General features: G+C 48.3%; 6 protein-coding genes across 6 annotated transcripts; 2 read left to right on the top strand and 4 right to left on the bottom strand.

Moving 5' to 3' along the window:
- Nucleotides 1-121: 121 nt before the first annotated feature.
- On the top strand, nt 122-1312 carry FVEG_14085 (hypothetical protein; the record flags this gene model as incomplete). The annotated part of the gene is made up of 1 exon (XM_018903419.1): nt 122-1312. One exon carries the CDS (start codon nt 122-124, stop codon nt 1310-1312), a length of 1191 nt encoding a protein of 396 aa, XP_018762178.1.
- A 379-nt stretch (nt 1313-1691) lies between these two features.
- Nucleotides 1692-3617, bottom strand: FVEG_17726 (hypothetical protein). The gene has a single exon (XM_018906956.1). The coding sequence runs from the start codon at nt 2504-2506 to the stop codon at nt 2192-2194; it is 315 nt and encodes a 104-aa protein (XP_018762177.1). The 5' UTR covers nt 2507-3617; the 3' UTR covers nt 1692-2191.
- Nucleotides 3618-3898: 281 nt separating this feature from the next.
- FVEG_14084 (hypothetical protein) lies at nt 3899-6596 on the top strand. The gene is made up of 2 exons (XM_018903418.1): nt 3899-4248; nt 4817-6596. Exons 1-2 carry the CDS (start codon nt 4122-4124, stop codon nt 6502-6504), a joined length of 1815 nt encoding a protein of 604 aa, XP_018762176.1. The 5' UTR covers nt 3899-4121; the 3' UTR covers nt 6505-6596.
- Nucleotides 6597-7052: 456 nt separating this feature from the next.
- On the bottom strand, nt 7053-8406 carry FVEG_14083 (hypothetical protein; the record flags this gene model as incomplete). The annotated part of the gene is made up of 2 exons (XM_018903417.1): nt 7053-7969; nt 8025-8406. 2 exons carry the CDS (start codon nt 8404-8406, stop codon nt 7053-7055), a joined length of 1299 nt encoding a protein of 432 aa, XP_018762175.1.
- Nucleotides 8407-9987: 1581 nt separating this feature from the next.
- FVEG_17725 (hypothetical protein) lies at nt 9988-10521 on the bottom strand (the record flags this gene model as incomplete). Its single annotated transcript, XM_018906955.1, has 1 exon — nt 9988-10521. One exon carries the CDS (start codon nt 10519-10521, stop codon nt 9988-9990), a length of 534 nt encoding a protein of 177 aa, XP_018762174.1.
- A 74-nt stretch (nt 10522-10595) lies between these two features.
- On the bottom strand, nt 10596-11973 carry FVEG_14082 (hypothetical protein). Its single transcript, XM_018903416.1, has one exon. The coding sequence runs from the start codon at nt 11608-11610 to the stop codon at nt 11080-11082; it is 531 nt and encodes a 176-aa protein (XP_018762173.1). The 5' UTR covers nt 11611-11973; the 3' UTR covers nt 10596-11079.
- Nucleotides 11974-12389: the final 416 nt, after the last annotated feature.

The raw sequence follows: 12389 nt of genomic DNA, 5'->3' as shown, positions 1-12389 counted from the left end.
CTTCCGACATTCGATCCTTTCATCAGTTACCGAATACCAGAACCTTTCCTTCCTCACCAATCCTTCAGCCCGGAGATCTACACTACCAGAATAGAAACACCGGATCATACAGAACTTCACCATGTCTCAGCCTACAGACGGCACCGCCCGTGGAAGCGTCCCATTCCTTCCCCCGGAGCTTAGCCTTCGGATCATCGAAGAATCTGAAGAGGCTCCTATCTGTCTTGTGAACCATCTCTCTAGAGGCAAGCTCAAATGTGATGGCGGCTTCCAGGACTATACCACAGTCATCTATACCCGTGGTGAGAAACAGAGAGACGGGACATTGTCTCGTGGAAAACTGGAGTCTCTCCCGATGCAGCATCGTTGCATCGCGGGAGTCATCCGGACTTCAGAAACACCGGCTCTCCCCTTTGATCATTCAGACGGCTATTCGATTGAGCTCGCAATCAGCCACCTCACAAAGCGTACGGTAGTAGCTGAGCTTGGTATGGACGAAGACATAGCCAATCCAGTCCTCAATCTGGATAAACACGCATTCATGGATTATTGTCCTCTCAAGTTTATCAACGCTCGCTATTTGGGATGTACATTGCTCGACAGACAATTCATCGCAACAGTTCCAATTGAGATTGGTGGCGACGACAATATTCGACAACTCGCTGGTATCACTCGAGGAAACCAAACCGCACTGACTCACCGACTACGACCAGACGATGACAATCTGGCCTGTGAAAAGATCAGAAATTTGATGATCCGAACAAACACAGTCTCCTACAACGTTATATTGAGAAATCTTCTCATGATCAATAATCAACTGGACAAAGTGCGTAGTGTTTATAGATGGAGCTCGAATTTATGCGCCTACCGAGACGAGCTTGTGAGCTCTCCACTGCGCCCCAAATGGGAACTGCTGAAAAATGTCGACACTCTTTGTATTGACATGACCGGACTGACGGCGCTCCATGAAGAACCTCTGCTGGGGGTTCAGATCAACAAGATGGCGCGCTGTCTTAATCTGAAAACACTCATACTCCTGGGTGTGCCATGTCTTGCTAGGTATGAAGCCGAGATTCTAAATGAGGAGCAAGAAGGAGAGACAGGAGAGGATTCATGGGTTGCCTGTCTCGAGGACAACCCTTATTTCAGATACGAGGGCACCACTCTTACATCGACCAACTGGCTGTACCTCTTCAAGGACCTTGTTCGACCTGGTGGTCGAATCCATTTCATTGCAGATATGCCACCAGGCTCCCCGTATTGGCCCAGCCCAAACGCCAGTGTTGAGGCTATCGAGGACGGCTTACAGTGATCAATGAGACTTCCCTCTATTCGGTTGTTTCGCGGGATGCTTTTCGCTTTTGAGACTTGGTTGGGGTCAAGGTTTGGTAGCTTGGACTATCCTACTGTGGACATGATACAGGAGTTATCTAGTGTATTACAGGATGGATGGGCATCCTGCGGGTAGTATTTATAGCCTCCAATTACAGATGAAACTAGAAAAAGACAAAAAAAGATTGAAAGAGTATGAGACACATAGGTACTTTCCTTATTGATGCTGATCTAAACAATTTTAAATGTGCATAGTTGCTTTCCTTAAATTTGACTTGGATAGCAGTATTCTCGATCTATACACAGAAGTCAAACTGATATACAGTCTACTGCATGCTTTCTTGGTCGAGTTCCTATTGCGAGATGTTTCCATAGTCATGTCTAATGTAACAGATATTATCGTATCTTCTCCTGGTTAAGACCTCAGCAAATCCTAATATTTTTATATGAGGTATAACGGTTTTCCAGGTCCCGTCTCAGTTGATTTTAGCCATGTGTTATCATTCAATCAAGCTGGAATCCTTAATAGAAAACGTTCATCAACTGGATGCATTGAGTCATACGATACCAAGAATTATCTCCAGTCGTAGGCATCCACGATGAAAAACGCCAAGGAAGACATAGCTTGACACTTACTTGAACAAGATATTGCCGAGAGTCTACGAACAGGCTGATTTCATCTTTGTAATTTGGATCTCACTGCCTTGTGAAGTGCCTGTTCAGGTGAACAGGATATAACCCTTTATGAACTGAGACCGCTAGCGTAGCATTTTTAACCTTATTCAGCCACCCGTAAAGATGCATATACGAAGGTGATAAACCTAATCGTAATTGGAACTACGGATATGAGGTTGTTTCACTACACAGCCACGTCTTGGGCACCCACGTGGCCGCCAACAGGGTGTCTTGTCAAGAATTGAGCCGTGCTGACTTTCCAGATCAGGTGATGGCAGTGCAGCAATTCTCCGGTTAGAGTCCAAGCGACTGACATGCTTCTGTAACAGGAAACAGCCGAATCTTGGGAGGCGTAGGGCTGTGAATCCATCTGCTGATGTATCAATCTTGGCGCACTCGCTTGTACCTTATCTCGACCTGCACAAAGGGACCGTCTGCCTAGAATGCTACGCAAACGGCACCGAGCAATTCCCTTGTCCTTATCACACAAAGTAAGCATGACGTGGTAAAGCAAGTGACCTCGTCCTGCAAGTTTAAGTGGTGATCGTGTTTAAGCTTACACTGCCAAGACGCAAACTCGTATCTAAAGGCTGATCGACCGTCGGCCCTGTAGAGCTTGTCCGTACCCACACTCGGCCGCAGCATAGTTAGACCGAGTCTCCGATCACTTTCGGCCAGGGATCTCGACCTTGAGGACTGTGCCTTGCAGGTGCAGATTCTCAGGAGCAAAAGCACCATGAGAGGTTCCGGCCGGATTTGGAATGGAACCAATGCAAGCTCTCAATCCTGGTAAAAGTGTGATGGGTTCTTCAATTGGCCACCCAATTTTGTACACGTCGAAGAGGGCATTGACCTATCAGGGGACGTGAAATCAGGCTATTTGATAAGCCAGCACAAAAGACGGGCCTCGAACAATGTAGTCAATAAAGAGCACAGCTAGCCTTGTGCGGTTTTGTGCAAGACTGCTGCGGCTGAACAATTGCCAAGAAGAGTCGGTGTCAATAGACAAAAGTCAGTCAATAGGGAGGCAAAAGTTTAAAACAAGGCGACGTTTGTGATCAACGTTTGCAGCGTTGATCGACACATCGACAACTGAAAATCGCATGCTTCATTTCATCGAGATTATGTAATTCGAGCGACCAAAACGTGGCGCTTCGCTTCGGTAAGGGCAGCCGCTTCACGAGCGATAAATGATATGACTGTTATGACATTGAGCGCGTGCGCGACCGTCGGCCTCTATTACGTTAGCCTGAACCACACCCAGCTGCGCCAGAAAGAGCGCTATTTGGCGCTAGATGCCCTGTAATTGGTCAACCTGAAGGCTATCGATTCGAGAGTGACAATCCCAGCTGGGTGACATTCAGATGCCGAGGCTGCCGCGTTAGCAGCGAGAGGGCCTGTAAGCTGACCAAAGCTTTCAGGGCCAGGTCAAGGTCCAGGCCAAGGTCGAGATTGTCGAAGATGAGATCATGAAGCTGCTGTAGGTAAGCGATCGACAATGTAGGTACATTAGTGATGAGATAGCCTCCAAGGTGAGTGGTGAGAAAGCGAGACTATTGAATGATGATCCGTCCAGAGCCAAGAGTTCTAGCTCGTCATTAGAGAGAGAATTGTGAACGGAGATGCCGCTGATTAAATGATAATTCATGATTGTCCCTTGTTTACAGTCGCGATGCAAGTAAAATGAGGCCATTGAGATTTACGAGGTTTTCGGTGTACGTACCAGACCTCACCCCTGTAGAATCGCATCAGAGTTCAGATCAGCAGCGCCAAAACGGCACCTTAGCCGGAACCGTAGCACACTGAGTGCACTAAAAGCCCTCAGAGTACAGAGTAAATAGCGCTTCGCTACGCAACAGTTGAAAGTCCGGAACCCGTTCCCCCCCTCTTCTCTGCATAACGACCCGACCCCTGAACCATGACGCTAATCAAGGGCTCATAACTAACCCCATTTCTAACAAGGGCCGAAAATCTTCAACAGTCAACACGCACGCTCTTCTCCCTCCCTCTCGAGTCTTGGGTCTTGTGCTTGCTCACTGAACAATTAACCGACCGTCTTGGCTTTGGGAGACGAGGTGATCGGCCTTTTCCTATCTTGGTCCGGCTGACACACAATGCCTGTTCGGTCGTTTATACGAAAGCTGCGCGAATGGCAATTTACAAGGAATGACCTCGATTTAGAAGCGCAGACACACAGACCCTCGCCCGTCTGGGCGCATCCATTCAAGCTTCTCGGCCACTGTAAGTTGAGGTTTCTTTTTTGTCCAGTGTCGATAGCGTAGTCAATAGTCTGGAGGCAAGGGAGGGGGGCCAAGATTTACAGCTCAGCACAGCCCAATTCTCTCTCTCCCTTGATCCACGCTCACACCGCACGATATACCTTTCCCTACGGTCTAGCCCTTTTCTTTTTGTTCCTTTGGAATGGCCATGCCGTAATACGGCGAGAGCAGTCTTGGTTAGAATGTGACCAACAGACTCTTGTGGTCTAGACCCCGGAGGTTAAATCTGTTGGTCCCCAAATTGGCCTCTTTTATTTTCCTAGAAATACGAGATGTCGCTACCTTATTCCGTGCTCGAGATTAGACTACTCACCCCCTGGCCTGCCACTGCATGTCACTGCTATCTCTCATAAAGCCATTTCCATCTCAACCTTTCCCTTGTTTGGTCGTGGGCGTCCTGTTCGGCCATCTAACTTCCACACCACTCATTTTACCTTAATACCTTATTTTCTTTTCCCTCCTTTACCCCTTCACTCTCTTCATCACCTTCAAGCTGCAAGGTCATATGCGCTTGTTAACCAAGATGGCAGCTCTACTGAGGAATCGTCTCCTCATCTTCATCTTCACCATTTTGATGGTGTCGTATCTCATGACAACTGCTTCAGCTGCCCCAGCCGAGAGAGCAGATGTCCAGTATGATGTCGTCATCTACGGCAACACAGTCGCCGCGATAGCAGCGGCTGTGCAGACCAAGCGCATGAAGAAGAGTGTTGCTATCGTCTTCCCCGGTAACACGCTGGGTGGCTTGACAACATCGGGTCTTGGATGGACAGACTCCAAGAAGGGAAGCTCTATTGGTGGCATTGCCAGGGAGTTTTACGGCAAGGTCTATACCTACTACCAGAAGACCAGTCCGTGGACACAAGAGACGCGCTCGCAATATATTGCACGAAAGATTGGAGCCCAGCCCGGTCCTGCTATTGATGAGAGCAACAAGGTTCAGTGGACTTTCGAACCCAAGGTTGCTGAGTCCATTCTTGAGAAGTGGATGAAGGATGGAAAGGTTCCTATCTTCCGCAACCAGCCCATTGATCGATCCAGCAGCGGAGTGACCAAGAAGAATGGCCAAATCACCTCTTTCAGAACTACCAAGGGAAGTGTCTTTAAGGGCAAGATGTTCATTGACGCCAGCTACGAAGGTGATCTCATGGAGGCCGCTGGTATCTCATACAGCACTGGACGTGAGAGCATCAGTGACTACAACGAAGATGCCGCTGGTTTTCGACCTGGAGGCTCTGATCAACTCTCCAAGGTTGATCCCTGGAAGAAGAAGGGTGACTCAAGCAGCGGCCTCATCGAGGGCGTAGGCAGAGTTGTCAAGGATGCCGTTTCTCTTAAGGGCAAGGGCGATGACTATCGTCTACAATCTTACAACTTCCGCATGACTCTCACCAAGCAGACTGACAACAGGATCCCCTTCACCAAGCCCGCCGACTACGTCGAGTCTCGTTATGAGCTCCTCTTCCGTTACTACGAATCTGGATACACTGGAACTCCTTTCACCTCACAGCTCATGCCCAACATCAAGACCGACTCTAATGCTCAGAGCCAAGTCAGCACTGACATGATTGGCGCTAACTACGACGATGATGGCAACTACGCTCTCTGGTCTTATGACAAGCGTAGACAGATCTACCTCACACACAAGTCCTATACTCAGGGTTTCTTCTGGGCCATGGCCAACCATCCCCGTATTCCCAAGTCTTTGCGTGATAGGGTCAATGAATGGGGATACGCCAAGGATGAGTACACCAAGAATGGCAACTGGCCTTATGAGATCTACATTCGAGAGGGACGTCGCATGAACGGTGTCTACACCATGCGCCAAAGCGACATCCAGACTCCCCCATCCCGACCAAACCACAGCATCGGCATGGGTGCTTACTCTCTCGATGTTCACCAAGTCGAGCGAATCGTCTACAACGGAGAGATCCGCGACGAGGGCAAAGTTCACATCGCTACTCCCGGCCCCTTCAACATTCCTCTCCAGGCTCTCCTCCCCAAGCCTAGCGACGCAACCAACTTCCTCAACCCCGTTACCATGAGCGCTACCCACATCGCTTACTCTGCTATCCGTATGGAGCCTACATACATGGTCATGGGCCAGGGTGCTGCCACTGCGGCGTGCCTTGCTATCGACCAGGGCGTGAACATTCAAGACGTGGATATGTCCACAGTGATTGCGAGACTCAAGGCCGATAAGGCTGTGCTTTCATAGACTAGCGAGTTCTGATACCATTTTTTGCATAATTAAGTTATTGTAATACGATCATACATCTTTTTCTCATCTTCAAGCGTGACCAGTATGTGCTCAAGAGGAGGGGAAATTGAGGCTTCAAGTCTTGACATCATCATAAAAGCCATGTTGTATTAATGATAGATCAGCATTAATAACGATTGAGGCGCTTACCCCTGACAGGGCAGCCAAGTCTAAAAACGCCTCTGACGATAAGAAATTTCCCTTCCGTGGTTAGAAGTTCGTATAATCGCCGATCAGCTGAATTAGTGCGCCACAAAGAATGGCAGATGAACTATTTTAGCATTGGAGTGTTTCAGTCTGACCGTTCAAATTAACAAACTATTCTGAACTACATTGTAATTATGAACACACATGAAATTCGACCTTCCTGGTGCATAGCATGACCATTCGTCCGCGTCGCTTACTGAAGCTATGAAGGAGTGAGCCGGGATCGTAACGAGCTAAACCCCTTAAGTCTTTGAATGACTCCTCATCAACTGCCCCTTTATACGCTGTGTGAAATCTTCTCAAGTAGCTGCAACTTCGTCTCGTGGGTGATAGCGAACCGTGAGCTTCGGTTTCTGCCAAATTAGATGCAGCCTGACACTCGCGAGCCAGTCGAGATCCTGACTGGCAAGCTCCCAATCGTACTTCCAAGCCAGCGAGGCCATTGTGACTCTCGCCTCCATGTACGCAAGATTTATACCCAAGCAACCTCGAGGGCCAAGCGAAAAGGGTTTACTAGCCTCTTTTCGATCTCCGAAGCCCTTGCCGATCCATCGTTCTGGCAAAAACTCATCTGGTCGGATGAAGTTGCGTTCATCATGAGTCGTCGCAAATCCATCGACAGATACAACGACCCCTTTAGGGACGTAGTGTCCAGCGATAGTGGCTCCTGGGCAGACGCGCGGGGGACCAAATGGGACTGGAGGGAAGATGCGAAGACCTTCTTCGATGACGCCGTTCAAATATGGAAGATGAGCCACAGCATCACCCGTGATCTCGTCTCGTGACGAGAACACTGAGCGGACCTCAGCCTGAAGGTTGGCCAACTTGTCGGGGTTCTTCAACAAGTAATATGTCGTAGCAGCGAGTAGGTTTGCTGTCGTCTCAGACCCGGCGATCATGAGAACCTTGGCCTGCTCCCGCAGATGAACAAGATCCAGGTTGTGACTTTCTTTCCTGAGGATGTAAGCAAAGAAGTCTTCACGGTCGCGGGAGTTTCCCATTGCGACCCGCTTCTTGACCTTCTCAGTTGTGTGCATGTCGATCTTTTGTTTGAGATAGCTCGGCATCACAGACACGGCTAGTGTCATTGAGATCCTGAAGCGGTTGATGAAGGGGAGAAAAGTGAGCGAAGAGATGAATCCAAGAATCCAAGTCACCCATTCGCTAGGTCTCCATTGATTCAGCGAGTCAAATGATTCGCCAAAAGTGAGATCGCCTTGGGACTCTGGTCAGCCTGGGTGTTGATGATGGGTGCTGAAGAGACTACTTACCGATAACATCAAAGGTCAACCAGTTGAAAACCTCTGACATGTTGGCTCCCGCAGTCCCAGGTCCTGCATTTTGTCCGAGTCGCTCTAGGAGTAACTTGACGTGAAACTGTACAGACTCTTCATTATCCCTCAATGCCTTTGCACTGAAAGCATGAGCGAGAGATCTTCGCTGCAGCCGATGATCTTGTGGATCTCTAGTGAACACAATATCGGGGCGTGGGATAGATGGATCAACTGTGTAGAAGGTGTCACTCTTCAGGAACGTGGGCCTGTCTTTGGAAACATGATTGTAAATGTCCCTGAGTGCGACTGGAGATCTAAAGCTGAGTTCATTGGTGGCAGTTCGGACAACATCGCCATACTTGCGGTGCAGATCGCCCATATAATTAATATAGCGACCACTGGCCCAACTGCGTAAGAACCAAAACTGTTCAAGGGCTTAGATACGAAGGCAATGTTGGAAGAGGGGGACTTTACCTCACTGCATGCAGCTATTTTGGGGCCTGGGAATTTTGCGAGAGGATGGAAATACAGCCTGTAGATGATAACGCCGATGATCCACGATACAAACTGAAACATTGGCTTGAGTAAGTGCTGGGTCCATGCTGGAATTTACATACTGTTGCACCGGAGAGCATGAGCCCTTGAGAAGCTGATAGGTTCAGCATGACAGTTGGCTTAGAATTGCTTGGGTAGAAGAGATTGATGGCAGCCTACCGTTGCCGTAAAGATACTCTTGTCCACCATATATGCTTCCTACAACCTCTGAATTGTGGCGTTCAAATTTCCTGTTGAAGAGGATCATCGTGTGTGACTATTTGTGCATATGGGGTGCAGACTTGCATTATGCGACGTGATCAGGTTCCACCAACGGTCTTTGTATAACGATCAGTGATGCATTTGCGACTCAAGAGTGGCCACCCAGGGAGGGTTGTAATCATTACCAAGTTTAAAGACTTTGATATGACCTAGAATCGTGATCCCAACATATCCCAACGAAAACCGGAGCATGCATGGTGTGCTGGATCATTGTACTAAACGGTGAAGAGATCTACGAAGATCTATGATAGTCCGGCAGTTCAAGTTCAAGGCTCTTGGCATATAGCAAGTCTAAGGAATGCCGATTCGACGTCAACGTCCAGTGTGTAAACACGAAGTAGAGGCTATGGCACTATTGTGTCCATCCATCACATCACGTCGCATGCCATCACTAGTCGTCCTTCGCTATCAAACGAGTGGCAACCATTCGCCCTCTGATATGCTCTCCCATCACCCAGAACAAGCAACACAGTCGCCTCAGAGCTGCGGGGTCAACATCATCCACAACGGCTTCATGTACTAATCCTATTCTCAACAGAAGGCAGCATCAAAAGTCGCATCATCACTGTTAGCGGTCCATATAGAGGCCAGCAAACGTATGCATGTTTTACCCATTTGAGTAAAAAGCTCGTCTGTTGTTGCATACTGCGTATTGTTTGCGTGCCATTGCCAACGAGCTGAGCGCTCAAATGGGCGATAGTTGCGATACCTCCCACCAACAGAGCTTGGCGGATACTTTGATAGGCTATCAAGGCGCCTGCAAGAAAGTGAAAGCGCAAGTTGCTTTTACTCTCACATATTGGCAATACCCAATGACGTATCTTATCGAGTCACATGCATATCGGTCTGATTCGCTTATATTGGTCCTTTTTCGGATACGATGAAACAGGCAGTCCGTAATGGATGCTTGGCTCTTACATGCATGCTCGAAATATTTCAGATAAGACGATAGGTGTAATTACTACGATATATGGAACTCTACCGGATATCTTCCTCCGTGATAATACCCAATACTACCACTATGTTTCTATCCCCGCACCTCGTCGCAAAGCCATCGACAGGACCAAGAAATCACCTCTCAAAAGATATGGGATTGGATCGCGGAAGTCTTCGTCCCTTCCGCCGTGGCCAACCAGGTTCTGCTTCACCATGAGGCCAGCTCTGGTAAAATAAATCCCCCGTCCAACATTTCAATCATGTTTCTTCCAATCACCATCCGTTCGGCCTCGTAGTTGTCAAGTTCTTGCTCTGTCAACTTGACCATCAAGTACTTCCATAGCTTTGTCAAAGCGTGTTTCCCCTCAAAAGTGCTACGAAGATCATCGAGCCTTCTTATCGCCGTTTCAACAAGTGATAGTCGAACGCCAAGTTGATCGACAAGCTCATCGAGCGTTCGAGAATCGCTACGACTCTCTTGGCAAAGGACATATGTGGCAACGCTTGCCTTTTGCAATGGTCGGAGTGTTGGCTTGTTGAACGTTCTGGCCTCTCGTGCAAGATCCTCGAGTTGTGCAGAAACCTCTCGTCGTCGAATCTGCAGCCAATAGCTTGTTTCAGCTGCTAATTTTCCTTTCGAAAGCTGGTAGCAATATCTAAAGGTATGTACGAGAGCCCCCGATTTCTCTTCATCGTTTACCTCCTGGGTAATCTTCTGGATGTCAATTTTGATGTCGCCCATGCGCTAACCACCCACCAAGTGCAAATAACCAAGTCATACGGCCGGCTTTTTAAATTTCAGTAATAGTAATGATTCCTTGATTTTAAGTCTAATTCAGATATTTATCAACATCTCTATATAGCACGTTGAGATAAATCGCAAGCTTGAGCAAATTTATTACACCGCCCTCATAAACCCTTCGATCTGATGACATACTACGACAACTTAGAAGCCAATATCTTTATCTTAAAGGCTTATGGCAAAGTTAAGTGGTAGTTATCAATATACATCAAAAGGTCGGTCCGTTCAGACTTTTCGCAATCTCGCCGAGTCCCAATCTTACTTTACTCCAACTTATGTAAACGCAGAGGCCTTGCTTTTGTAGCTTTATATCACAGCGTTTCTTCCACGCTATGTTGTCCAGCTTGTAGGATGATCAGAGCAGTATTCATTTCTGGTGTCGTGTTTACTGCACGGGTCTCAGAGGCATACCGAAGCGGACTGAAACTCGTGAGATCCAAGTTGTGAGTGGGAGATGTCGGCTCGGTGTTGTTCTGTGTAGTGTGGACCGACCTCTTCTCATCCTGGAACAGAGAACACACCGCACATAATTACGTGCCGATTTTCTCCAGCTTCTATTAGGTACAGGAACGGTCTGTCGAATACCAGGACCTCCTCGTTGACCACCGTAGAGCGTTTCCGCGCCACCATGACGACAGTCGCCGCTGTCGCTTCAGCCCCTTCCTCGTCAACCTTGATGGAGGCCTCATGGCTGATGGCCGTGACCTCCGTGGGTCCAGATCCCATTTCAGGATAGTTGGCTTTGATCGGAAACCCAAGACCTGCCAGCTCATCCATCAGCGAGACCTTGCTTCTGGTTTCAAATTTGGGAAACCCAAATTTAGTCAATTTCCTCCTCCGGAACGAAGGACCTTCTGACTTGGTCGTGGATAACTGCTCGAGGAGTGACCTTATTGTAATTCCAGGATTGGGAAGCCATGCCACCAAGGCCACCGGTGAAGAGTCTGGTTCCGTGGCATACGGAACTCGGACAGCGGTATAATTGCTGCTGGATGCTGTTTCAACATATTCCTTGTAAACAAACATCATCTCTGCTGCTCGGATGCTCCCATTCTCCAGGTGGAAGGGATGATCTAAAACTGTGTTCTCACGATTGAACTTGGTCTTCCATGTATCTCTGAAAGCTGTAGCGTTTGCAAGAACGACATGGCATTTGCGCAAGGCGCTCGAGCTAAGCAAATCCGTGATTCTGCCTAGTGTGTTTCGGGATATCCAGGAATTAATATCCTTCACCGAATCGGCAAGGGTTGGAAATTGCCATGACTGAGCTTGGAATGCCTCTAGATACTTCTTGTATTTAGTCGCAATTTCGACTGATTGGTCGACAAAGACAGCGTTAGCCAGTGATATAATATGCTGTTTAGCTAGAGGTGCTAGGTCTGCGTGTAGAGCTGAAACATGTGCCTCCAAACCTTCAGCTATGCCGAGCTTCTGCTCTAATTGTGATCGGCGATGGGAATCTGCTGCCCCAGCTAGCATAGCGACGGCTATGAGGACTGAAACTGGCGATAGAACCATTGCCTCGACTTGATCAGCATGCTGTAAGCCAGCGACGCGCTGCAATAAGCTCCATCCTATGTTTTGGGTGGTTTGGGTTATTGAGGGACAAGGAACCAGTCCATCTTTTCTCTGATGCCTCTTCTCCACTAACTGCTGCGTATCCTTGCCCGGTACTGAGATTGGACCTGATAGTTGGTGCGGTATTTGTTGAGGGCGTGGGGCTGGAACGGGTATGTCCAAAGATGATGAAGTCTCACTGACAGGATCTTTCCCAGCAAGGCGCTTTGAGCGACGAGGCAAATCCATAG

The sequence above is a fragment of the Fusarium verticillioides genome, assembly GCF_000149555.1.
Source record: "Fusarium verticillioides 7600 chromosome Unknown supercont3.29, whole genome shotgun sequence".
Classification (NCBI taxonomy): domain Eukaryota; kingdom Fungi; phylum Ascomycota; class Sordariomycetes; order Hypocreales; family Nectriaceae; genus Fusarium; species Fusarium verticillioides.
The sequence above is the reverse complement of the archived record's forward strand: the minus strand, read 5'-3'. Positions and strand labels throughout refer to the sequence as shown.

Coding starts and splice junctions, on each gene's coding strand:
- FVEG_14084 (XM_018903418.1), top strand. CDS start 4,122: ATGCCTGTTCGGTCGTTTATACGAAAGCTGCGCGAATGGCAATTTACA. Junction 4,249..4,816: donor ATTCAAGCTTCTCGGCCACT/GTAAGTTGAGGT, acceptor CCAAGATGGCAG/CTCTACTGAGGAATCGTCTC.
- FVEG_17726 (XM_018906956.1), bottom strand. CDS start 2,506: ATGCTTACTTTGTGTGATAAGGACAAGGGAATTGCTCGGTGCCGTTTG.
- FVEG_14082 (XM_018903416.1), bottom strand. CDS start 11,610: ATGATGTTTGTTTACAAGGAATATGTTGAAACAGCATCCAGCAGCAAT.